We start from the raw sequence: 26,353 nt of genomic DNA on the forward strand, positions 1-26,353 counted from the left end.
GCTCGCGCGGGCGGATCGGGTGATCGGCCAGCTTCCGGGAGCGCTTAAAAGAGCGGCGTCGGGAAGTGCAGCCCCTTCCGGCGTCCCCCTGAGCCATTCCCGGTGCGAAGTTCCGAGCCGGCGGAATGAAGGGAGGCGCCTCAAGTAAGAGCGGCCGCCCGCCGAGCCCGGGGCGTTTCTCTCCTCGGGGCTCAGCCTGCCCGTTGCGGGGGCGGGAAGGCTCGGTTGCCGTCCGCCAGGGGGTGGGGCCGCGCACCTGGACGCCGGGAGGCGGCGGCGCCGGAGCCGCCTTCCAACGAGGCGCCTCGGCCCGGCTCGAGAGCGAGAGGCCCTTCGCGACCCGGCCCCGTGAAGGGCTGGGCTCGCTCGGGAGCTCGGCGGCGCCGCACTCGGTGCAGAATCGCCCGAGATCCCTGTTCAAGTTCTGTTCGTCACGATGTTGGGACTGGGCGCCTCCGCTCAGTGAGCAAAAGCATCGAGAGACCTGTTTCCAGATACCGTCCCTGGCTGCTTTAAAGCAGATACCGAAACAACCGCAGGCAAATTTAGACTGAGGCTTCATTGCTATAGAGTACATTGTTTGGTCTAGGTCTTATTGAACTCTAGGGGGTCTCACTTCTGAGTAGCCTCATGAAAAATTGCTCTGCCTTGTTTTTGATCTGTCCAATGGTCAACTTTCCCCTTCCATCTGCCTCGGTGGTCTTTAGGGCTGCTTCGTGCACTATAGAAACCAAACGTACCTTTTTAAAGATGGTGTATGCAAGTCAGTCAAACCCAACCCATCACAAACTTCCCGATGTCAGTGTACAACTTGTATATACGTCTTTCAAAATGCACATATGTCATTCTTCATATATTGAGGTTGTAATGCGCTCACCCAGAGCACAAAAGGCTTCAGAGCTTTTTAGTGTTCTGGTGATATCTGTACAGTATTTTGGGGATAATTTTAAAAACAACATAAACTTCCTGCAGTTCATGGGAACAAGGAACCCTTGTTAAGAGTACTTCTCTTCAGGTTAACCAAGTTCCATTGACTCATACTGGGGTGTATTCCTAGTATGTTCCTCATACTCTACGAAGTCTTGTAATCTGTGATTACCCACCATTTAAGGATTGGTCTAACTTTTGAGTTCTTGTAAATATGGTGCACTATGTCACATACTACATAAATTACTTGATCCTGTTATGGTGTTACTTGGATACAAAACACTGGTACACAAGGAAGTAACTTTTGGTGCACACAATCCTTTGGCTGCTATTTCTACATGATAGGACATGTGTTCCTTACCTGTAGCATTTCTTTTTCCTTTCCTTTTTTTAGATTTGTTTGCTTTAGTTGAGATACAGTACAGCACAAGTCTGTGATAAAAGAATCTCCAATGTCTGTTGTATTTCAGATTACTGGAGGTCAGATCTAAGCGGCAACATGGACTCACTGGAGGAGACTGGAGGTTCCTCAACAGAGGAAACTGGAAATTCCTTAACTGAGAACTACTTTGTAAATTACACTTTCACTGACCGTTCTCATTCAGGCCGTGTGGCCCAAGGAATTATGAAGTTGTGCTTAGAGGATGAGCTCTTTGCAGATGTCACCATCTCTGTAGAAGGCAAAGAATTCCAACTGCACCGCCTAGTTCTCTCAGCTCAGAGCTGCTTCTTTCGTTCTATGTTCACTTCCAATCTGAAGGAGGCACATAACCGGGTGATTGAGTTACAAGATGTTAGTGAGAGTGTCTTTCAGCTCCTTGTGGACTACATTTATTATGGAACTGTAAAGTTGAGGGCAGAAGATTTGCAGGAGACTTACGAAGTAGCAGATATGTACCAACTAACTGCCCTCTTTGAGGAATGCTCCCGTTTCTTGGCTCGAACAGTGCAAGTGAAAAACTGTTTGCAAATTATGTGGTTGGCTGATCAGCACAGTGATGTGGAGCTCTATACGGCTGCCAAGCACTGTGCCAAGTCATACTTATCACAACTTCAAGAAACTGAGGAGTTTCTGCACCTTCCTCTCCGTCTCCTGACAGATATTGTCTCAGGTAGGTAGAATGGTTGCTGAGACCTGTGGTTACTAAGGCCTTTCTGAAAGATATGGATTAGTATCACGGCATTTCAGTTTCAGACCTAGTTTTGAATCCGATGCTTTTGGTTGCCCTGGTACATGGCTCTAAAGTGGACAGGAGGAGCACCTTCCTGTTGGATCTGCTGCACCTCTCAGAGGCTTTTGATACAATAACTTGTGGTATTTCAGGTATTTCAGGTTTAGTGAAGATGAGACTTGGAAGCACTTTTAAAACAAATTCCAGTCTTTCCTGGAGTAACAGTTTTTTAAGGTGGTACTGGGGGCCTCCTTCTCATCTCTCTTGCTTATGAAGTTCCAGTGGGCTCTGTTCTGTCCCCCCCTTCCCCAATTGTAATTCTTTTTAAACATTTCTATACCCATGTTGTTTAGTATCTGCATGAAACCACTAGGAGTAGTGATACGGAGATTTGGAGGTCTATGCAATCAGTGTGCAGATTACATCCTACTCATTCATCACATTCCAGGGAAACTAGCAGTTTTAATAGAAATAGAAATCATTAATAGAAATGGGCTGGACGGCAGCTAGTAAATTGAAGCTTCAACTAAATACAGTGGTACCTCGGGTTAAGTACTTAATTCGTTCCGGAGGTCCGTTCTTAACCTGAAACTGTTCTTAACCTGAAGCACCACTTTAGCTAATGGGGCCTCCTGCAGCCGCTGTGCCGCCAGAGCACGATTTCTGTTCTCATCCTGAAGCAAAGTTCTTAACCCAAGGTACTATTTCTGGGTTAGCGGAGTCTGTAACCTGAAGCGTATGTAACCTGAAGCGTATGTAACTTGACGTTCCACTGTAATAGCCAGTAGTATATCCAACCTAGAACTCGGGGGCAGTATCCACCGAAGTAGAACCACTAGTTATGATCTTAAATCCCTATATGGTTTGGGAACAGGATAAATTTCTCCTGTACAGTGGTGCCTCGCAAGACGAAAAGAATCCGTTCCGCGAGTCTCTTCGTCTAGTGGTTTTTTCGTCTTGCGAAGCAAGCCCATTGACGGATTAGCGCTATTAGCGGCTTTTAGCGGATAAGCGGCTTAGAAAAAGGGGGGGGGAACCTGCAGGAACTCGCAAGACATTTTCGTCTTGCGAAGCAATCCCATAGGAGATTTGTTTTGCGAAGCACCTCCAAAACAGAAAACTCTTTCGTCTAGCAAGTTTTCCGTCTTGCGAGGCATTCGTCTTGCGGGGCACTACAGTATTAGCTTACCCATGCATTCAAATGCTCTGCAGAGGTCTTTTGTTGGTTCTACATTCATTTGTTTGGAATGAAGGGGAAGGGTTTTTGTTAGAACTCCCTGCCGAAGGATGTTGATATTGTCCTCTCCTTGACCATCTGCTGCAGTGCAAAGCTCTTTCCATTTAAAAGGGCTTTTGGCTTTTAGTAGCTGGACTATACTACTATACTACTTTTCTGTCTTTCTGTCTCATAGATATTTTATTGCTGCTGTTTAATTGCTTTATTGCTTTTTGTTGGGCCTTGTTGTAGTTTATGGGTTATCTGCCTATGGGGGTTAGCAGAGCTCTAGACATTGACTTCTGTTGGTTCAAGCAGGGCAAACCCATAATCACCAATGCCAAGCAAGCATCTTGCTGTGAAGCCACTAGGCCTAGAATGCAAGATTGCTTGCTATGTCTTGCCTATCATTTACACCTTCAGAAACACCACAGCACCGAGGTTATGAAAGCTGTTTATAACCCACAGCTCTAATTACCCCTTCCCCTCAATCTCTGGATTAAGACCTAGCAACTCTGCTTGGTGGTTGTGTGCTTTTCTGCTGTGGAGAACATGAAACGGACCCTTAGAGCTCTGCTCTGTTATTCTCTCTTGAGGGAGCTCTTTTTTTAGTCCGCTATCTCTAGGAATAGCAGAAATCCATTTTGCTTGCTGTTGAAAGAACCACCTACATCTTGATTCATGTTACCTAGGAGCATGTTTTGATAAGCTGTAAAATGTAGTTCAAAGTGTTTTGTTTTCTAGCTGCTTAAGAGGTTTTGTTACAGTCAAGCAATATATTACATTTTGTCAAAATAAAATAGCTCCTTCTGGAGATAGATTTTACAGTAGCCATGTGTTCTTCAGTAATGCTATACAGTATACTGTTAAATCTCAAATTCTTAATTTTAATGTGTTTCACATTTGAGTTTAACATAGTTCAATCCTGATAACCACAAATACCTTTTTTGTTACTAATGTTATAAAAATATTTCACTTCATGCATCTAATACACAGCTCTTATGTAGTAAGGGTGTACCCCTTTTCTTCTACTCTTTATTTTTACTATCGCAAAATTGTTCTATAGGAAGCATTTGTGGACAGAATGCAGTGAACTTGTTCTGTCAGCGCAAGAATTTCTGCTTGTGCAACAGAATTCTCCTCTCCCCCATGCGCACCCTGCACCCTCCCCAAATCAGCTGCAGAGGGCTAGAGAAAAACCCAGAACAGATTTAGGGGGCACACAGTGGAAGTTCCATTGCACAAGTGGAATTCCTCGCACTGACAAAACAAGTTACTTGCATCCTTCCCTATATGTTTAGCCAGGCCTGTGGAAACATGTCAGGGGGAGCCAACATCACCCAATACGTTTGGCTGAGGGAGGGCGAATTGTATGCAGCGCTGGGTGGTCATGCAAGAAGACAAATCATATGTCAGTATATCTTTGTGAGGAATTGAATAAATATGAAATTTGTAGGCTGCAGCTCTGGTAGAATTAGCATTGAAAGGGAAATTCCCAGATCCACCAATAGTTAGGATAAATGTCCGGTTTCCTATGGCAACCACTTCTGGCTGTCTTCATCATCTAAAGGTCCAGCCACCTCCTATCTGGTTTTCTGCTATTAATGTAGTTACAGAACTTCTTGCTGTTGGTTTTTTGTTTTTAGCAATGTGCTCCTCAATTTCTTTTTTTTTTTTTTGCATCACTTTTCGTCCACTTGCATTTCTTTTGCCAAAGTTTGTGTTCCCTTTTTGCTCTCCTAATTTGAACAAGGCTTCCATTTTATAACACTTGCATGTTAACCAAGTGGGCATCCTCTTGGCTCTGGTGGGACCTTTTTTTAATCTGAGCATCTAATATTGTGATTTTAAACAACTCCCAAGGAGTAGCATCCTCCTTTCCATGACAGCAAAGGAGCTGTCATCCTTGGAGCATGACAAAAGCTATCATGTTCCTGAAGGCCTTGTCGGCCAAACTCTCTTCCTTTCTCAGCCTCTCTTGGTCAGCCACTTTGGCCTCAAGGGAATGAATCTGTTCCCTGGGAGCTCATTGCATCAAGGACAAACCCAATTTTTTACACCACATACAGGGGTCAGCAAACTTTCAGCAGAGGGCCGGTCCGCTGTCCCTTAGACCTTGTGGGGGGCCGGACTATATTTTTTTGCGCGGGGGGGGGAATGAACAAATTCCTATGCCCCACAAATAACCCAGAGATGCATTTTAAATAAAAGGACACGTTCTACTCATGTAAAAACACGCTGATTCCCGGACTGTCTGTGGGCCAGATTTAGAAGGCGATTGGGCAGGATCCGGCCCCCGGGCCTTAGGTTGCCTACCCTTGACATAGATGGTGCATGTGACAAATTGTGTAATACACTGGAAAGCCCCCCACCTCTGCTGGCATTCTACCTGCATATCTACTTTTGCAGTTTGTTTGGGTTTACTTTATTTGGAATTTGTTGCGTCAGAGGGTGGAGGAACAGTGTGCTGAAGGACCTAGAAAGGGATTGGACATTACTTCCTGAATAATTACGTACTAGATTGAAATTGATTTAGAGACTGAAGACCTCTTGGCACACAACTCAAATATTCTATGCAGTTATGTACTCCAGGTAGTTTTTAATACTCAGTTACAAGGGTCATCATTAGTTACGATATGTAACATGATAGTTATATTACAAAGTTTATTAAAAATTTGAACTGAGACAATCCATTGCTTAGTCTTAAATATTTATTTATTCAATTTATATCCCATCCTTCCTCCCAAAAAAGCCCAGGATGGCGCCTGATGTATGTAGTTTCCCTTAATGCCAGAACTCAGAGCTAGAGGAAACTCAGAAAAAAGCAAGCTTAATGGCCAGCATTAAGACTGAATAAAGTTTAAGATTTATCTGTTGTTTGGCCTACTGACCCACTTTTTCAACTGAAATCCCTATTAACTTCTGCTGGTTTCTACAGCCACTGATCTTATTACTAGTAATGGGATTAACAAAGAACCAGCTTTCCCACAGAAGCAAAGTCCTGCTATCCTGAAGAGCAGGAAGCAGAGTACTTAATTGAATCAGGCAGTGGAACTGTATTTGACTGGACTTACATCATTGTACTGAAAGCACTGAATATTTAAAATTATTTCCAGTATCCCTGAGCAATGCAGTAGCTTAAAACATGTCAGGATTTGTAACGTGGTTAAAAGTTTCTTTGTACACAATACCGTCACCCAAAATTATACTAAATGTTCTAGTGAATAGCTTTTCTAAAATGACAACCAAATTCATGTCTGTTGCAGCATCACTTCTTAAATGTTGTTCTTTGTGAGACATATGACAAGGAAATATAAAAAAACCCTCCAAAATTAAGCAGGACAAAATGAAGGCCTAGCTGTTTATCTGTGGCAAGCAGAGAATGTAGTCTGGTCCTGTTAATAATGTTGAGGCTATGGTTACCAGATAACAAATTCATTAAGTCGACAGCCTTGGGCAGGAAATATTTTTGCTGCTTCTGTAGAATAGAAATGCTAACATGCAAGGGCTCCTGCTCTTGTTTATATCAGCTAAAGCTGGTATGTGTTGGGGGGAAAGGGAATACTGTACTTGCTATGCCCATGCCATGAAAATTTTATACTTTATATGGTTTTTTTTATCTGCAACCATACAGATGGGGTTCCATGTTCACAGAATCCAGCAGCTGCCATAGAAACCTGGATTGGCTTCAATAAAGAAGAGCGTGCAGGTTTCTCAGAGATACTGCGATCAAGTTTAAAGGTACATGACAAAGCAGTCTATTCAGTGTTTCAGCCTGCCTCCCTTAACTGTAATCAGTGTAGAAAGGTTTCCATAGTTCGAAACGTGGGCTGCCCTTGACACTAGAGTGATGTAAGCAGTGGCAATCAGTCTGATGTGATAATAGAATTGTAACAGGGGGTGGAGAAGGATCTACTGATGGGTTGCTTCTCCTACTTGATCCACTAGGCAGAATCAGCCCTGCCCTTTCAGTTCCAGAAGGTACAACAGCTAGCTGTAACCAAAAAAACAAAAGCATGGCAAACTCAAGAAGGAAAACAAAATACCCCATGAAACAGAAGATTAGAATTGCAGAAAGTTAACAACAGCACTATCATAACCTCATTTCACCCAACCATGGATACACTACTATGGTGGTTCAGAAAATGAACTTATCACTGTAAGTCCAGTGTTCGGTTTTCCTGCAGTGGAGGACGGGATCTGTGGTTGGGATATAAAACAGCAGTAGCCAGGAGGCCACTGCAGGGACCTCCTACCTTGGCACCACTTGCCAAAGCACCTTCCTGCCAAAAGATAACACAGCAGAATCAAACGTATTCCTCCTGTAGCGCTTCAATAATGTGAAAACAGGTGGTCATTGCTGCCCTGCAGATGTCAACTCAAGGGGCATTAGTGCTAAAGGCAGCAGTCAAAGCACTCCTGGTAGCGTGATCCAGAAGCTACATAGCACCTAGCTATGCATGTCCATATCCATCAAAACAGAGTAGTTGAGGAGACATTTTTTTCTTGCAAAGTGCTTAGCTAAAACAGAATCAGACTGTCTCAACTCCTTTGCTCATCCCAGGTAAATTCACACCAGCCTATGAACATCTAGTGACACTCCTTTTCCTTGGGACCTAGCCAAAAATGATGGTGATTAACTTCCTGAGCCCTGTGAAAAATAGAATTCCTTTTAGGGATGAATGTAGGGTGAAGGCCATTGAATCTGAGTGGAAGATACAGAGTTCTTTCCAAGATGGCAGGGCTCTCTGCTCTGAAATCCTTACAGCAGAGGCAATTAACTACCAAGAAAACCACCTTATGGCTCAGACACTCTTAAGGTTATGGTTATAAAACTTGAAATGTGATTTTGAGAGGGCCTTGTTTAGGTCCCGGGTAGAAAAACGATATGCCAGGGGAAGTTTCAAGTAACTCCTTATAATACAAGGATGTGAGGATATGCAACCCTTGCATCCCTGAGACAGAAGAGAGCTGCCACTTGCCTTTTTGGAGTATTAGGTGTCAAGCCCCAATCCAGACCATCCTGAAGGAAAGTGAACACCCACTTTGATGTTTGCATGCAATGTGTCCTCATCTTTTCCTGAACCACCTCACAAAGGCCTTCCAGATTTTCTCATAGGTGCAATGTGCACGAGTTTTATATTAGTTTAGAAAGGTAATGACTGCTCTGTGGGCAGAGCCTTTATGTTCTAGACCCCTCCTCTTTCAGTTGTTGAACAGGAAGGTACAATGTCTGGGTGGAGAAAGTGTCCCTGAGATCTCTCTTCTCTCTACCAAAAGGATCCCAGTCCCATCAGATTGGAAAACCAAGCCATGCTGGCCCAGAAGGGGGAGACAAACAACAATTTCACCCCCTCTGCACACACCCTTCAAATAACCCTTTAAGATCATGGTTGTGGGTGGAAATGTTTATAACCTGCTCACCTTGGAAGTTGGCTAAGGACACAAACAGATTACCTATATATGGATTCCCTTCTCAGCTGCTGGAAAATACTCAATTGAAATGCTAGTTTAAACTGGCTAGCTACATAATTCAGTAACTGAACCTGCGTTTCTTAACTGTTTATCTAGTTTTCATCTTGCTCATAATATAGGAAGTTGTCTGTAATGATTGACAGCAAGTCTCAAAAAATTCAGACAGGAGTCTTTTCCAGCTCTATTTGGGGATGTTAGGGATTGAACCAGAGGCTTTCTGCATGCCAAGCATTGGCCTGGAAAGCTATATAGGTACATTATGGTTATAAAATGAAATGGAAAAAAAAATAAAGAGTCACGAAAGACTTCAGTCCCAGCATGTCGGCTATCAGTGGCCTAATACATTGTGGTAATTGTGGAATAGCTTACTAGTAATTTGAGCTGTGAAACCCCAAGCTAATTTGCTGTAGGTATTTCTTTGCACTTATCATTGGCCTCCTCTTGACTGAATTTCTGCATGCATACCTATGCACAACTTTAATGAAATTTTGTTTTATTGTTTAGGAAATTGGAGAGAACGTTCATATCTACCTGATTGGGAAGGAGTCATCCCGTACACATTCCCTTGCTGTCTCACTGCATTGTGCAGATGATGACTCCATCAGTGTTAGTGGTCAGAACAGTTTGTGTCACCAAATCACTGCGGCTTGCAAGCACGGTAGTGACCTCTATGTTGTTGGAGGATCCATTCCACGGCGCATGTGGAAATGCAACAACACCACGATAGACTGGGAATGGTGTGCCCCCCTGCCCCGCGACAGGCTACAACACACTCTGGTTTCTGTGCCCAGCAAGGATGCGATCTATTCACTGGGGGGCAAGACACTGCAGGACATCCTCTCAAATGCCATCATATACTACAGAGTAAGAGACAATGTATGGACAGAGACTAGCCAGCTGGAAGTTGCAGTGTCTGGGGCTACAGGTGTAAATCTCAATGGTGTCATTTATTTGTTAGGCGGGGAGGAGAATGACCTTGATTTCTTTACCAAGCCCTCTCGGCTTATCCAGTGTTACGATACCAGTACAGAGAAGTGTCATGTAAAGCCTTACGTGTTACCCTTTGCAGGCCGCATGCATGCTGCTGTGCACAAGGACCTGGTGTTCATTGTAGCAGAGGGGGATTCGCTGCTGTGCTATAACCCTCTGTTGGATAGCTTCACGCGGCTCTGCTTGCCAGATGCCTGGAGCTCAGTACCATCTCTCTGGAAAATTGCTAGTTGTAATGGCAACATCTACATCTTCCGGGATCGTTACAAAAAGGGAGATGCCAACACCTTCAAACTCAATCCAGCCACTTCTGTGGTGACTGTCACCAGTGGCCTCAAGGTGCTACTCACAAATTTGCAATTTGTGTTGGCATGAAGGAAGAAAGGTGCAGTGCCAGAACAACGAAGACATTCCTTTAAACAGCTCAGAGATGTATAGACCCCATAGCTCCAGCTCCTTGAGAAAGATCACAATACTTTTAGAGAGTTCCCTGCCCCACCTTCCAACTCCTGCTCACAAGCAGCAGCATTGTAGCCACACATAGGCGGCATCCGCATTCTGTCTGGATTACTGCTGTCACTGTGGTCTCCTGCTGGTCAGCTTCTTGTGTCTCAGAACCCCACAGCTAAGAGGCGTCTTGGGCCTAAACCCTTTACCAACAAGCCCTATGCAAAATAGATGAAGTATTTATACTGTCTTATGTTGCAGGCTATCTATTGCAGCAATCTGTCAAGGTACAAAACATCCCTTAGAGCTGCAGCTAGCAGATAAAAGTGAAGGCTCCCTCCTTTATCAGGGCTACAAAGGACAAATCTAGCAAGAGGTACTGAAAGTAACATCAGCAATGCATTGGATATGATTGAACTAGGAATAAAGGAGGCAGCTATCCCAGACTGTGTTTCTACTTGGTAAAAAACAGAAAGCTTGGACCCTTGCCCTCATATTTAGAGTGCTCATTCAGTGACATATGGGGCTGGGGGGGGGGGAGAACATGTTAAAAGAGGAGAATCATGTCAAACCTATTTGTTGATGCTGTAAGATCCTTGGGGTGCAAGTCTCAATAAAGGCCTTCCGGAACAACACAACTTGTTTATAATTGCTTGTATTTGAGAGGGAGCAGCGCTGACAGTGGTCCCATGCTGGTGCACTGAGATAAGTAATAATAGAGACCAGCAGTAGAGGCAAACCATGTTCAGCTAGCAGTCATAAAGCTGGAAGCTACCAGATCTCCTTTGCTCTCATGCTTCAAGAAACTTTGTGGTAGCTGAGACAACAGTCTACCCCTAAACAATATGTTAGGAACCAGATGTTTTCAGTGGACGGTTCTGCACGTTGTGTGTTGGCTTGTTCTTTCCTTGCTGAATCTTTGGTGGCTCTTGCTGTGCAGGAGTTCCAGCAGTTACACACGTATGAAAGTCCTCCAGCAACTTCATTTGCTTTTCACGTATGATTATATGAGGACGTATCTTAAGAATTGTGGCTATTGCTTGTTGAGGGGTACAGTGGTGGAGCTGCAAAGGCAGAAAATCCAAATGAAAAACTATCTAAGCTGGGAACTAACTAGCTTAAGCAATGGAATGGAAAAACAGATAGTGAGAAAGGGAAGTTCAAAAACAATACCCTCACATTTAAAAGAATCCCAAATATTTGTTGTCATTTGTGAGTCTGTTGGCTAAAATCTGCCTTGCAGATTACTTGATTACTCAACAACTGTTATACTTAACCAGCTCTTTTTTGCTCCTGCTGGAGGAAGAATGGCTTCTGCATTGCTTTCCATTCAATCTCAAAGCATAATTGATTATATTTGGGCTATATGCTCTTAACACTATCCAAGTATCCCAGCATGATGAACGGATACAAGCCTAGACAAATATCTTATTTTCAAAACTAAATGATGTACAACTGGTAAGGAAAAAATGCACTAATAGTCGTCTATCTAATATCCTACACATTTTCTTCCCACTTTCCAGGCAGCAAGGGGCTTGCAAGTGCAAGCATTTTTCATTCATACTGCCAACTTTAATACAGAAGTGGAAATGACTCCCAAGTCCATCCCAGTCACAGGGAAGCTGACAGTCATACTCATTTTCTCTCCCCATGAGTACTAAATGAAGTGCTATACCCTAATTAAAGCCAATAAATTAAGACCATGTTGGAAGCAGAGTAGCAGTCCTGGGAAGAGTTCCGCTTCTCTTATTCTTGTTTAACAGAAGCAGTTTGTGTACAATTGATCCATTACCACTTTCTCAGTATATTGGAAGCTTTCTTACCTGAATTAAATATGCAGCAACCATAGTGGCACTGCGAAAGCGGCCAGCTTTGCAGTGCACATATACTGAGTTCCCAGATGCACGATGCTTCATCACAAACTCAACACCTTTATGCAGATTTTCCAATGATGGGACGCCAGTCAAATCAACAGTACTAAGGCGCAACTGTTCTACACCCATTTCCGCCCATTCCTGCAATTAACCCAGAAAACACAGAATCATCCATTTGGAAAAGAGAGGTCTTTTCATTGGGCACAATGAAAGTCAAGGGAACGATGCCACAAGAAAAAGTTGCTAATTTGGGCTGCAGTTATCTTCTGAACCCTACTAAACTCCATGGGACTTACTTCTGAGTAGACACACATGCAATTGCACCGTTAAAAGTTATTGAGGAAAGCTGAAAGGAAGACTGCAAAAACGGGGCTAAGAAAATAATGTGGGAGACAAAACGGTAAAATTAGGTAGCAGTACAGTGAGGGTAACTAAGTGGGGAAAGGCGGAAATTTATCTGAGTATAATTCCCACTGGCCTCTGCATTTATTCAGAAGTATGAACAATTATGTTCAACATGCCTTTCCACCAAGTAAACATGCACATAATTGCAGCCCAAGTCAAGACGTTTCAGTGAAAACATGGCCTGAGGCTTGCGCACCATGGGAGGGCAGTTTGGTGCTAATGCAGCAGTTTGCCTTCACCCCCAGAGGCACACTCCATTGTCTCTCAAGACAGACGGGTGCCAACAATGTCTTTGTAAACATGCACAGATATGGCAGCATAACATGCAGTTCTGATTCAGTAAGATTGTGGCATTCTATACTGATGTTTAAATATTCCCTTCTGAGGGAGCTTGTCAGTTGGATCCCCTCTTTTCTTGGACACAATGGAGCTTGTGGGGGGACTCACCTCAGAGGAATAACACAGGAAGCGAGTCTCATACTCTTCGTTCATGGTGACCACTCCTCGGACATTCTGCTCCTCTACCAACTGCAGGAAGAACATACAACTAAGTCCAGGTCTCAATGTATTTCAGTATCTAGCCCATCCTCTCCTAATGGTTCTCACTCAATATGTGCCATAAACAGAAGCTTCCAGACCGAAGGCCATAGAAGCAGGTTCCCACTCCCTTTTTTAACCACTTTTGGTGGAATCTAAATTGTTGTTCTGATTTTAATTTATGCTTTAGTTTTGTCAATATGTTACCAGTGCACATGTCACAGTGGCCAAACTACATTGTCCAGAGTCCAGGAAAGTTGACTAGGTGTTCTTCACCAGCGAAGTCCCTCAATGCTATTCTCTGAGATCCATCATGCAAGCTGGAGCAGAACCACCACAGAACAGTCTATAAACCTGATTTATAAATCTACCATTGCAGGTTACAAATTGATTTGTACCATTAGTGGCAAGAGATAATTTATTCCTTCTGCTCAGTGCTCCACTGCAGTGGGCCTTGGACCCAAGAGGGGCAGCTGCCCGCGCCTGAGTTGAACCAAAGTTGGAGAAAGGCTTGCTCAGGAACGTTTCCAGGGCTCACTGCTCAGCCCTTCACATGAAACAACAGAAGCAAGGATAACTTGTAGCTCCTCTGCCCCCTAAAGAATAGCCCCAGCTGTTTGCTGGGTTCGAATCACGATGTGCTTGCAAACTTTGAGTTTCTGACAGATTTCAGCCTCCATCTTCTTCCATGTTGACAATCCTACACCGGCTACCCTCTTGTTCATGGGGTCTTGAGCACTTTTGCTGGCAGATACCTTGGTATCTTTCAACAGCAGAAATCAAAGAGGTAAAGGCCATAGGATCTACCGAGCGTGTCCAGCGCAACAGTGCACGTGCCTACTCGGGAGTAAGCCCGCGCCGAGTTCAACATAGCAGTGGGCGCAGGGCTACACCTGAGTTTCTAAAGGGAAGGATGCAGCTAAAGAAGCAGAAACCTCGTGCGCCGTGGGAGCTATTCCGAGGGACCTCGCTGCTGCCCAGCCGAGTGACCCGCAGAGCCAAAGCCTTGGGAAGAAGGCGAGGAAACGGCGCCTCGCCGCAGCTCCCGCCCTGCAGCTGAAAGAGCACCAGTGGGCGAGACGCCTGCTCCGCCCGGCCCGGCCCTCCCGTTACCTGGCGGCTGCGTCCCCGCAGAGGCAGCGCCCCCAGCAGCACGGAGCGGTCGACGCGGCTGAACCAGGGCCGCTGCGAGCCGGGCAGCCACTCCCGCACCAGCGTGTACAGCAAGGTCGGATAGAACAGGACCCGCGCGGCTCCGGGACCCAGCGCGCTCAGCACCATCGCCAGGCTGCCGGCCTCTTCGGGGCGGGGAGGGCCGTTAGGGCAGCTCATTGCGCTCAGCGGAGAGGGGGCCGGGCCGCAGGCATCTCGGCGGCGCGGACGTGCCCGCGCGTCCAGACGCAGCTACAACTGTCGCGCGGGTGGGCGGGGGAGAGCAGCGAGCGTGCTCATTCGCGGACGGAGGGGCGCGCGCGCGGGGACGAGTCCGCTCGTTCCCTCGCGCGCCTTTATCTCGTTGGTGCGCCTCCTGCCCTGGGATGGTCTTTCCCGGAAGTGCCGCCATCTTGCGAAACCGGCCTGAGGCGGAGAGAGCCGAGCGGGGCGCGGGCGGATCCCCCGGGGCAGGCGCGAGGGCGGCGGCCGCCAGGAGGAGCCCGGGAAGGGCAAGGAAGGGAAGGCGCGCAGCCGACGGTGAGTCCGCTCAGTACAGCTCGCCGGCGGCGGACGGGACGTCCATTTCTCCGCCTTATTAGGACTCTTCTCCCTCTTTTAATTGGGCCTCGTTAGGACCCGAACGACTTTCGCTTCCCTTCCCCGCTGGCGAGACGGGAGTTTGGGCGGCGGGGGGGGAGGGGAGGCTGCGCTGTCTGCCCCTTTTCTCTGCCTCACAACGGCCGCTGCCTTGACGCTGACGGGCCGCCAGCTGCGCGGGTTGCCTGCCTTCCGCGGGTGGCGGGGCGGGAGCGTCTCATGACCAGCCGGAGACTGTCCCAAACCATGGGGGGGGTGAGAAGGAGGGAGAAGCGGCTCTCAGGCGCTTGGGTGGCGAGCAGCGGCGGGTGTTGACGCTTGTCCTTTCCTCTGGTGTATGCGCTTCTCCTGAAATAGTTGCTGGCGAGACATTCCGGGGTGGGGGAAGAATTTCGCAGACGCGCTTTATCGCCCGCGGGGCTCCGGGGCAGCGCAAGCCGCTGGCGTCGCCATCCCCGGGCCCAGGGGGCGGGGCTCGCCTCCGGGAGACTGAGGGTCTGACGCCACACGTCTGTGTCTCTCGCCTCCGATACGGAGCTCCGCTTTACCTTTGAGATATTACTCTCAACTTCCACTCCCTCGCCGGCAAATTTGATCCCCCGGGCCGTGATGATGACCCGCTGGAAAGTGATTCCGACGAGGGACGGGATGTACGATGTATTCCTGGCGGTTTAATGGACCCCAAGTGGAAGGAAAATGAGGAGGTCGGAATCCCTGGAAGATCGGCCACGTGCTGCGATTTAAATGACGACCCTCTGACTCTTGTGAAACGTCTCCCTGGCTTATAATGGCAGCCCCCTTAGCTCTCCCCTGGCCACTTGGCTCAGTCAGAGTAGTGCGCCACAAGTAGTTGGGGCGTTGTGTTTCGAAAGGCATTTTGCCAGTAGGGGAGAAATAAACGCAGTAAACTTAGAGCAGAGGCAGATGAGTGAAAAGGTAGTCAGTGAAGTACAAATGGAGGAAAGAGGGACATGAGGGAGATGCTTTAAAAAATAAAATAAAGTACGGGTTGTACTAGTACTTTAGTCACGTTATGTGGGTATGGTTCAGTGCTAAACTACACAGATACTTGCATGGTTCATATATGTGGTTTCTTGTGTGGGAATTTCTGTACTGCACTTTCACCCATAAATTTATTAGCTTACTCTTAGGATACTAATATATGAGAAAATACTGCATGTATATGCTGCTTCCTTGTTCCATGTACTGCTCCGCTGCAGGAACATACAGTACTAGAACAGTTTCTCTTGCTGCAGAAGAGGGAAGTGTTGCTGGGAGACCATTTTCTGTACAGTTTTACATGGTCTGGAATTTACTTCTCTCAGTTTGCTATAGCTTGGTCTTTTTTCTTCTTCAAATGCTTCTAGAACTATTCACTTTTGCCACTTACATAAAACATTCATGTAGTTCCTAATGTTTCGTTTCCTTACTATGTTCTGAGTACAATGGAGAAACAGGATATTGGGAAGTGGCTGTCACGGTGGACAAGAAGAGAGGGCATTATCTATCCTATGCCTCTGTGTAATGTGTTTTCATTGCAGTATACTATACTGCTATGATGGCTGCTTGCTTTGCCCCTTGATGGGGCGGAAGCATACTGAAGTTGGCTGTCAGACAGAGTGGTCCCTCTGCTTCCTCCAGGGTCACACTACCTGTTTCAAGGCAAGGGGGAAAGGTGTAGTATTAGGGTAGATGAACAGAAAGGATAGGGCACAGAATGGCTTGAAAAGCTGATTTGAGATGGGAAGGGATGGAGTGAAGGGAAATAAGGCAATGAGCAAAGAGCACTTCCTCCACCCCAAGGGAAAATGGGATATTGGTTCCTATTTCTAAAAGTGTCTGAAACTGCATACCTTTTTACTTTCTCTCAGATATGTGGAGTGGCTATCTTGAAGACTACTGCTCTGGGTAACCCTGAGATCACAGGATGGAATAATGTTTTTGAATGAAATTGCTCTTTGAATGTTTTAACGGTTTTGGAATGTTTTTGTTTTTAAATTGTGGATCTATTTGCTGCCCTGGACTCCTTCAGGAGGAAGGGTATGGTATAAATTCAATCTATCAGTCAATAAAAATGCAACACTTAGATATATTACTGAATGATGGTGGAGACTGACCTCTCTCCTATGGGGAGGGGATAGAGTTCCTTAGTCCTTCCACTCCAAAATCATAGGCATTCTGCTAGTTGATTGCTATACCATTTTGTGGTGGCTTTGTCTACTATTCTAGAGTTGGATTTTTGTACACTGTAAATGCCCAATTATTCAATTGATATACATTTGCTTGCATTTGGCAACTGAATGTTTGTGCAGATTTTTGCTGCCCTTACAAATTATTTAGTGTGATTCCTGACTGCATTTTTGTGTGCATCTGGTCATTAGGTTTGTTCTTTCCATACTTGTTTCATCTAGTTAGAACATTCCAAGTGGAGTGTTAAAAGTGAAAACACACTGAGCTGATTTGCATGTCATGTTCAAGTCAGGGGTACCTAATCTGTGTCCTCCAATTGTTGGTTGACTGCAGTTTCCACCATCTCTAAGAACATAAGAATAGTCTGCTGGATCAGACCAGTGGCCCAACTAGTCCAGTATCCTGTTCTCACAATGGCCAATCAGATGCCTGTTAAAAACCAGGATTCCAACAACTGGTATTCAGAAGGATTGCTGCCTCCCAACTGTGGAGGTGGAGCATAGCCATTATGGCTAGTAGGCATTGAGAGCTCTCTCCTCCATGAATTTGTCTAATAATCCTCTTTTAAAACCACCCAAGTTGTTCACCATCATTGCTTCCTGGGGGAGTGAGTTTGACTATGTGCTGGTTGTAGACGTACCTTCTTTTATCTGTCCTAAATCTTTCAACGTTCAGTTTCATTGGATGTTGATAAGTATTATGAGACAGGAATAAAAAAAATTATCTGCACTATGTCCATTCCATGCATAATTCTATAAGCATCTACCATGCAGCCACAGAAAGTCCTCTCCCTGGTTCCAATAAAAAAAGATATATATTAGTGGGACCAGAAGTAGGACCAGAAACAAATGCATAATCTGAGTCCATATTTGTTCCTGCAGCATGGATTAAATCATGTGTCTCTGTTTTGCTTTAAATAAGGCTTGATTATGTTTTGCTTGCTGTCATGCATAGCTGTCAATGCAAAGATAGAGGTAATCCAATCTATGTGTCTCAGAATGAAGGCTGATTGGTGGGTTCATGAAGGGATTTTTGTCCTGTGTAAAATGTGATACACCAGAGTGTGTATCATCCCTGACACATTTTAAAGCATATGGAATCTGGTGCTTTCCATATGCACTTGTCCTTAATATATTTCTTGCTGTAAGAGTAGCTGCAAAATTGGAAATTTTAATTCAAAAATGCACTGTCCTGAAGATGTCTTCATTACTTCTTCATCTCTGGATGATCTTACAGATGTCTCTGGACACTTTTTTCCAGACATAAGGTATTCCACCACCATTTGTGTTTCTGGGTATCTGGGCAATGCTAGTTTAACTTGCCGGTAAATACAGTACCATTGTCTATGAAGAAGTCAGCCTAGTCCTTGAAGGCCTCTTCTTACCCAGGGTCTAACTTATTTAAGAGCCCAACCTTATCAGCTTAAATCCTGCCTTGTTATCCAGCAAATTTTTCATGCCTACCATCCACTTCTTCTTTTCCCTAGCTTGAGCGTGCTGCATAGTGATTTCCTTGCAGCCTGTCTCTGAAGCTGAGTTGCATGGCAGTGATAACCTCATTGCAAGGCCGAGAACATTGCAAGGCCTAGAATAAGGCCGATACTAGTACAGGCCCCAGAACTTGTATCCTTAAAAGTATTATTATTAAAAAGTACCACTCATTTCTTAATTTTACCATTGTGAAACTAAAATATTCTTATGCTGTTCAACCTAACTTTATTTTTAAATTTATGCATGTGCTAAGAAAGACAGTTACCTTAATTTCTGCGCCCCCCCATTTATTTTTCACAGGAAAGTGAATATAATAATTCCCAGACCAAGCTGTCAAAATTATGTCTGTATTTGTCACCTTGCTCCCGAATTTGTCTGTATCACTCTGTCTTTTTTATGAATGTAATTATAACTAGTCTGCATGCATGCAGATCCTTGTCTGTCCCATTGTTCAGAAATTTTGTGTAGTATCCACTTGTCCATTAACATTTGAAAAGTGGGTGAGTTTAACACATTTTCCCCTGTCAATTAAGTTTCCTTGCATCTGTTCATGGCATCTAGATTTTTGGTTATATAAACTGGACATTTTCTTCACTAAACATATTTTGCTACATTTCTAAATGTGAAATAGCTTCGTTAACTCTCACTGGGTATGTATATATTAGCAGGCAGAGCAGAAGCTATTTTCTCTTAGCAACCATGTAAGGGTAAAACCGCTGAATTTTTTGCTCCTCAAGAGAACTTGGAGCTAAAACAGTTCTTCATGTCTTCTGTATTGGTGCAAATGCTGCAGACTAGCTTGCAGAGTGGATGGCCTTGTGTGTTGCATTGTATTTCAACCAGGCTTCCAGTCCCTGCATTTGCCAACCTGTTAGTTTGTATGCATTTTTGCTACAACTGGGGGCCCAAGCAAAAGATGATAATGTTGGTCTCTGGCAGTGCTAATGGACTTGGAATATCTTGTTGATAAAGTAACTAGTCTGTGAATGGGTTAGCTCAGAAGATCAGAGACTTAAACTTTGAAACAATGAATATTTTTCATTGGGGGTGTTTGAAGACCCCATTATTGGTTGGGAGAAATATATTTATGAAAGGGCATTATAAATTCTGTAATTATTTGATAATGCGGGCCCATAAACTTTGAGTTGGCATACACACCAACCATTATTATACTTAGAAATTTGGGAGAAGGGTGAATTTGTTTTTGGGTTGGAGCTACCAAACCAGGGAGACTTGTGCTGCTTCTGCCTTTGAAGTCCAGTGCAAAATGAAAGGCATGGTCCCATAAGACACTGTGTTCTAAGGTTGTGCACCACATATTTTTACTGCTTGCTTCCTGTGATGGTATCTCAGGAATATGGTGTGCTGCATTTTGATGCAATATTATCTCCCAGATAACTAGAGAGATTTAACATCCATGAGCAGTTCAAAAGCATACTGGCTTGAGTAGATAAATAGGTATTACTGTGGCTGGAAAGTAAATGACATTTCCATGCACTCTGGCTTCCATTATGGTGTCACGTTGTGCCATAAGTGGTTTACTCATGTTGGCCACATGACCCGGAAAACTGTCTGTGGACAAACACTGGCTCCCTCGGCCTGAAAGCGGAGGTGAGCACTTCACTCCATAGTCAAATTCGACTGGACAATGGTCAAGGTTGATGGGAGTTCTATTACTACTACTACAGTTTAGTATCCCCCCCCTTTATCCTAAGATCCCAGAATTAAAATGCAACATTAATATTCATACAGTGGTACGTTGGTTTAAGAACAGTCTGGTTTAAGAACAATTTGGTTTACAAACTCCGCAAAACCGGAAGTAGTGTCCCAGTTTGAGAACTTTACCTCGGTCTAAGAACGGAATCTGAATGGTGGAAGGGCACCGGCGGCGGGAGACCTCATTAGGGAAAGCGCACCATGTTTAAGAATGGTTTCGATTTAAGAATGGACTTCCGGAACAGATTAAGTTCATAAACCGAGGTACCACTGTACACGATTTTCCACAATATTAAAAACAGTTTAAAACAACTTAAAATTACACAAATAAAATGTGTCCTTAAAATATACATCAATTGTCAAAAGCAAGGCTAAAGAGGTGTAGTCCAGGACATATGGGGGACACCAGGTTGGGGAAGGCTGCTCTTTTCCCACTTTCTGTATATAGACAAACATTCACAAACATGCACACTGATTACCTTCCTCACATCTTTTCCCCTATGTTACATGTTACCTGGAAAACAGTAGCCTCCTGGAGGAGCCAGAAGGTTTAGCCTGTAAGCCTTGCCCATGAAAAACAAAAGCTTTGTTATAGCTGTAGCTGGTGTCCAGGAGACAGTTCTGTTTAGTTGATTGCTGTTGTTCATTGTAGATCAGCTTCAGTGGGGTGGCCTCAAAGAAGAGATTGCCCTTTTGGCTTGGGTGTATGGTGAAGGCAGTTGGGTGTGGATGGGCTTGCTCCTACAGCCCCAAGTGAGAGATTCAAGCGAGGCAGGAGGGATGGATATGAATGTACTGGCTTCCAAGTTAGAAATGCAATGCTGGGGAATTGTGTCTGTTGTGAGAGCAGATTGCAGCTCACAAATACATATCCTGTGTGGTTGGAGATATTTGTTGATACTGTGATCTTATATTGTTTGGCATTTACAGTCGTACCTTGGTTTTTGAACAGCTTAGTTCTCGAACATTTTGGCTCCCGAATGCCACAAACCCGGAGGTGAGTGTTCTGGTTTGTGAACTATTTTTGGAAGCCGAACGTCCGGCAGGGCTTCCTATTGGTTGTAGGAGCTTCCTGTAGCCAATCAGAAGCCACGCTTTGGTTTTGGAAGTCAGACTTCCACAATGGATTCCGTTTGATTTCCAAGGTATGACTGCACAATACTTTTATACTTTTTTTGAATTAATATGCTGTTCATCACATCTGGGGCCTTCATACCAAAAGCTGTTTATATACAAATCATAACATGAATATTTGCACACAAACATGCAAGCATTCACAACCATGAAACTTAACAACATCATAACTTCTTTTCAACACACTCCATACCCAGTGCATCTGGTTGAAGGTATGTATGAAGATACATAGTGCTCTGTGTGTGTTTATACAAATATTTGCCTTCTACTTACCCAGTTTGAAATGTTTTATCTCCCTTAAACAATACAGTCATACCTTCGCTTACCTAAACTTCAGGATCCGTAAGTGGCAAACTCGGAAGTATATTTCTGGGGTTTTGCCACATGTGCAGAAGCGGTCCCTCCAGTTGCGGAAACCTCAGGATCCAACCGGAGCTCCGGAACGGATCCCATCCACAACCGGAGGTACCACTGTAGAGAATTTTAACTAGGTCAAATAAAGATGTCCTGTTTGGGTGTGACCAGTCTACTACGTGACTGGCAGTCTTATGTTATACCATACACACTTGCCTGGAAGTAAGTTTCCTTTGAGATCAATAGGATTTACTTATCAATTAGTATTGCACTGATACAGTGATCTACATCACAGTTGTATTCCATCTGAGGAGCTTAGTGTTCTAGCTTCGCTAGTTGTCCTGAGAGATGTGAGCTCCTTGTCCCAGTAAATTTCATAAGCAAGTGACCCACTTTCTCCAGCCATAGGCACTGCCCTATTAGATCACCATCTAGTCTAGTCCATCATTCAGTTTCCAGGAAGGAGAAACAGGGAAGGTGGAACAAGCTTTTTCCCCTGCTATTCCAGAGGGTGGGAACTGAGCGATTGGATTCAAATTACAAGATTCCAACTAAGCATTAGGAAGAACTTTCTGATGGTAAGAGCTGTTTGACAGTGGAACTGACTCCTTTGGGAGGTAGTGGACTCTCCTTCCTTGGAGGTTTTTAAGCAGAGTTTGGATGGCCATCTGTCATGGATGATCGCAGGGAGCTGGACTAGATGACCCTTGGGATACCTTCCAACTCCATGATTCTATGAAACCAATTGAGTCCGAGGAAGATTGCAAGCATCTTGTATTATTAATCTTCTAGTCTCTGGCATCTTGAGGTGTGTTTCCTCTGACTATGAAAAAGCTGCTTAGCTATCATGGCTGAATTCTGTTAATTCCCCATGGACTCTGAGTTCTAGGGGAACTCCCCCGAACAGATTGTTGTTGTTGTTTGGGGGCTTCCGTGGGCATAAGCAGATTTCTGTTGTGCAAGTGGGTGGACATCATTGGTCAGTTCACATTTTCTATACTGGGATGGCTAATCTGTGGCTGTCCAGATTTTGTAAGGCTACAACTTACATAGGGGTTGTATGCAGCCAAATCATTTTGCATGTCAAACAACTTCTGCAGGTGCAACAGAACTTCCACTCCCTCTTCTCTCTGGTGTGAAGCCCGAGTCTGATCTGGGATTTTCCCCAAGCCTCAGAGCAGATTTGGTGTCAGTGTAGGGGGAAGAAGGGGAGAGGAGTTCCATTATGCTCACAGAAGTTGCATACACAGTGATTTAGGTGGAGTCGATCTATAATTGCTGACCATTGACCGTGCTGGCTAGGATTGATGGGAGTATGAAGTCCATCAACATGTGGAGGTCACAAGTTAAGGTCCCCTGTCTACATTATTTGAGTAATTACAGCAGGCTGTCTTTAGCATATGCAAGGCCGGGGTGCAAAGATCCGCCCAGCATCCCCAATTTTTTGGGAGGGGGGAGCCAAAGTTGAGTAGGAAATAACTGCTTTTGTTTCCTGACTTGTCGGGAATATTTGACACTGGGGGGGGCAGGAACTTTCGCTCCATTGCTTTTCACTGCTGCCGATTGAGAGGAACCGGTATACAGTTGGTATGCATTTGGCGCGCCCCAGAATTCGGCGCCTTGCACCCCTGGGTAAAGACAGCCCTGAATTACAGCTAGTTTAGACACCCCTCATTGTATGTGTGAAGTTAGGATTTTCTACTGTAATGAATATCCCTTTGCTACTCATTTGGTATTTTGTTGCCTATTTAGTATGTGTGAAATTCAGCCAAATCACTGGGGGCTTGATAAAATTGCTGCAAATGCAGGATGTGATCCATGAGCTATCAGTTGACCATTCTTGCTGTGTATTATAAAAGCATAAAAGAATGATTTCTTTGGCATTGCCCAAACCTCATGGGGGACTGTTAACACGAACAACCTGCCACATGGAGTCATACCCACTTGGTTGAATTGCAGGTTGCCATCTTCTTTAGTTTTTGTACATAAACAAGCCATTATCTCTTGTGGACAGACATGTTCCTACGCTGCCAAGGATATTGGACTGAGTGTTGCATTCCCTCCCTCTTTAGTTTAGTAAATCTAATAAGCAGCAGAGCTACTGTGGCTTAAAGGATGTTTAGAGTAGTTTGTAAACTAAAGTTGTAGACTACCATGAACCAGTGTCAGGAAAGTAACTTTGGTTCTATTATGAGAGGTCAGTTCACTGGATCTATAGGTTTTGGTCTCAGAGATGGCTCATATATCACAGAGAAGCACACTTGTTTTCTATTGTAACATGCAAAGTGGGACTCTTATTTACTGCTTTTGCTGCAGTTAAATATAGTCATCCCTCATTTTGCATGTAATGGCAGAAGCACAATCAATTCATCCTTCTGCTTCCCCCCTCTTGAGTCTAGAATCCTCTATCTTTAACCTCAATTGCTGATTTACACTCCTCAAAAGAGAGGAGTATTGAGTGTGATGGGGGGGAAAGATTTAAAGAAGTTGGGTTACATAATCATAACAACATAAGAGACTAGCTGGATCAGACCAAAAGCCCATCTAATCCAACTTTCTGTTCTCACAGCAACCAACCAGACGTCTGTGAAAAACACTCAGGCAGAACATGACACATAACAGCACTTCCTACTTGTGTTTCCCAGCAACTGATATTCAGAGGCATATTGCCTCTGATAGTGGAGATAATATAGTTATTGTGAACAATAGTGAGTGATAGCCTTATCGTCCATGAATTTATCTAATCTCCTTTTAGAGTCATCAGAGTTGGTGGTCATCACTTCTTCAACTTGTACAAGTGAATTCTGCTGTAGAAAAAAGTGCTTTTATCTGTCCAGAATATCCCACCATTCAGTTTCATTGGGTGACTGGATTCTGAGAGGAAGGAGATCTATTTCCATTTTCTCTACACCCTTTAACTTTACACATCTCCATCACGCCCCCCTTATTGTCATTTTTTAAAGCAAAAAGCCCCAAGCCTAATCTTTCCTCACAGGGGAGATGCTTCAACCTCCTAATCATTTTGGTTCTCTGTGTTCTCATCTTCAGTTATTTTTATTGAGGTAAATTATACTGACTCATACTTCAAAGAAAACCAATAAGCGGTTAATCATCTATGTATAACTAGTAAGTTTGAGCACTACAGGTTTAGGACAATGAGCATGCAACTGCCTTTAACATGACAGTCATTCTCCAGAAGTGGTTGTTGAAACAGTAAATATAAGCCATCATATTACCAGGCACTTAGCTTCTGACCTGGTTTGCAAGTAAGAACAATAGAAGTAATAGAGACTAGCCAGGAAATAAACAAGCTAACTAAATGGAGATTGGTACATTCAACAGGTATCAGAGTTGATTTCTACGGTAGTTCAGAATTAGCCTTGAAGGCACCAAGGAACCTGAACTTCATATGAAAGAAGACACTCCATGGTAGGTGTAGGAAAGTTAATATGCATAATTTACCCACCTTTTTTTTTAGAACTATGTGTCAGTTTGGTAAAACTTGCGTCTGAAGAAGGTTTTAACTAATGTGTGGGAAAGCAATTTTGGAAAAGGAGAAAGGACTTCAACTTAATGCCAGAGCTTGAGAGTTTAATGCCAGAGCTTGAGAGAGCTGTGAGAATTTCAGACTGAATTGTGCATTGCAGTGAAAAATGCTATCGATTATTTTTTCATATCTTGTAGCTAGCATATTAAGAAATGACTTCTTTGGCCAGGAGTCTCTAAATTTCACCTTGTTTTCCAAGTGAAATTGGGAAGCTTACCAATAGGTTCAATTGGGATTTCTCCCTGTTCTATATGCAATTCTCAAGGCTGAAGTGAAATGTTGTTCTATTGAAGGAAGTAGAAATCTTACCCAGCCCCACATAGCAAGCATGTTGAGCCTGGTTATATATATGTTGAGCCAGGATTTAATAAGCTTCCACCATCTCATAAAATGTGATTAGTTGACCTCAAACCAGGAAAGCAGTGTAATGATGCTTGTTTTAAGAATATTCTACCTAAAGAAATATTTAAGGGCTCATACTTTTGTGGTAGTGAGTTTGATTGGAAGCTATGAAGCTAGTTTGTGTTCTTTTCTGCTCTGTTGCACACAACTATCTTCATGGATCTGACACTCTGTTTATCTGACAGTGCACTCAGTACTGCTTTGCCAGGGAAAATTGCACAAAACAAGCCCAGTGCATCAGCATTTTCATTGTGTACTGAGCTGAGTCTCTCTTCACATGGTCACATCCCCTTTTTAATCCTGGTCCTCATGTTTCTTTCCCAGTCCAGCCTGTTTTTGTGGTGTCTGTTGCTGGTCTCCCCAAGCTTGTGTTCTTGTGGTTTGAGTGTTATTTTGTGTGGATCACTGTGTTAAGACTCTCAGAAATTAAGTGGTGGTGTTCAATTGGTTCGACAGGACAGTGATCTAGCATTAGTGGTTTGTGGTAAGCAGAGAAGTGATGGCTGCTTTTAAGTTGGATTTCCTCCCAGAAATGATGGTGGATCATTGCTCCTTGAATGCCAGCCCTATGTGAGTATTTTGTTTTCATAGCTAATCTACATTAATGCTGATTGCTTTCAATTTGTTCTTTTGAAGGTAATTGGTGGGGGGTTTTATTATTGTTCTGTATTAAGGGAAGAACCAAAAGAGGCATATAAGACCCTAGAGTTAATTTATGGAAGAGA

General features: G+C 44.2%; 3 protein-coding genes across 13 annotated transcripts in view; 2 read left to right on the plus strand and 1 right to left on the minus strand.

Moving 5' to 3' along the window:
• Positions 1–6: 6 nt before the first annotated feature.
• On the plus strand, positions 7–10,716 carry KBTBD4 (kelch repeat and BTB domain containing 4). Its single transcript, XM_053385922.1, has 4 exons — positions 7–144; positions 1,398–2,039; positions 6,950–7,056; positions 9,295–10,716. Exons 1-4 carry the CDS (start codon positions 126–128, stop codon positions 10,153–10,155), a joined length of 1,629 nt encoding a protein of 542 aa, XP_053241897.1. The 5' UTR covers positions 7–125; the 3' UTR covers positions 10,156–10,716.
• On the minus strand, positions 6,630–14,488 carry PTPMT1 (protein tyrosine phosphatase mitochondrial 1). Its single transcript, XM_053386068.1, has 5 exons — positions 14,157–14,488; positions 12,954–13,034; positions 12,051–12,242; positions 10,800–11,291; positions 6,630–7,309 (listed from the first exon to the last, which is right to left on the minus strand). The coding sequence occupies exons 1-4, from the start codon at positions 14,373–14,375 to the stop codon at positions 11,076–11,078; spliced, it is 708 nt and encodes a 235-aa protein (XP_053242043.1). The 5' UTR covers positions 14,376–14,488; the 3' UTR covers positions 6,630–7,309; positions 10,800–11,075.
• Positions 14,489–14,608: 120 nt separating this feature from the next.
• The window catches only part of CELF1 (CUGBP Elav-like family member 1), a 39,957-nt gene continuing 28,212 nt past the window's right edge, over positions 14,609–26,353 (plus strand). For 4 of the 11 annotated variants that reach the window (XM_053385935.1, XM_053385959.1, XM_053386006.1 and 1 more), the window contains exons 1-2: positions 14,611–14,735; positions 26,085–26,198. In XM_053385935.1, coding sequence (XP_053241910.1) covers positions 26,128–26,198 — 71 coding nt within the window. In that variant the 5' untranslated portion in view covers positions 14,611–14,735; positions 26,085–26,127. Of the gene's footprint in view, positions 14,736–16,735; positions 16,836–25,021; positions 25,109–26,084; positions 26,199–26,353 lie in introns of those variants that run through there. The other 7 variants (XM_053385967.1, XM_053385978.1, XM_053386024.1 and 4 more) reach the window with 4 other exon arrangements.

The sequence above is a fragment of the Podarcis raffonei genome, chromosome 1, assembly GCF_027172205.1.
Source record: "Podarcis raffonei isolate rPodRaf1 chromosome 1, rPodRaf1.pri, whole genome shotgun sequence".
Lineage (NCBI taxonomy): Eukaryota > Metazoa > Chordata > Lepidosauria > Squamata > Lacertidae > Podarcis > Podarcis raffonei.

What these genes read in the sequence shown, in the direction of transcription:
- KBTBD4 (XM_053385922.1), top strand. An exon ending in CCTGACAGATATTGTCTCAG is followed by an intron (nt 2,040 to 6,949) that starts GTAGGTAGAATG and finishes GCAACCATACAG; the next exon opens with ATGGGGTTCCATGTTCACAG. An exon ending in TACTGCGATCAAGTTTAAAG is followed by an intron (nt 7,057 to 9,294) that starts GTACATGACAAA and finishes TTTATTGTTTAG; the next exon opens with GAAATTGGAGAGAACGTTCA.
- PTPMT1 (XM_053386068.1), bottom strand. Translation starts at nt 14,375, where the DNA reads ATGAGCTGCCCTAACGGCCCTCCCCGCCCCGAAGAGGCCGGCAGCCTG. An exon ending in TCCTGTGTTATTCCTCTGAG is followed by an intron (nt 12,243 to 12,953) that starts GTGAGTCCCCCC and finishes GGTTAATTGCAG; the next exon opens with GAATGGGCGGAAATGGGTGT. An exon ending in TTGCTGCATATTTAATTCAG is followed by an intron (nt 11,292 to 12,050) that starts GTAAGAAAGCTT and finishes CTGCCTTTGCAG; the next exon opens with CTCCACCACTGTACCCCTCA.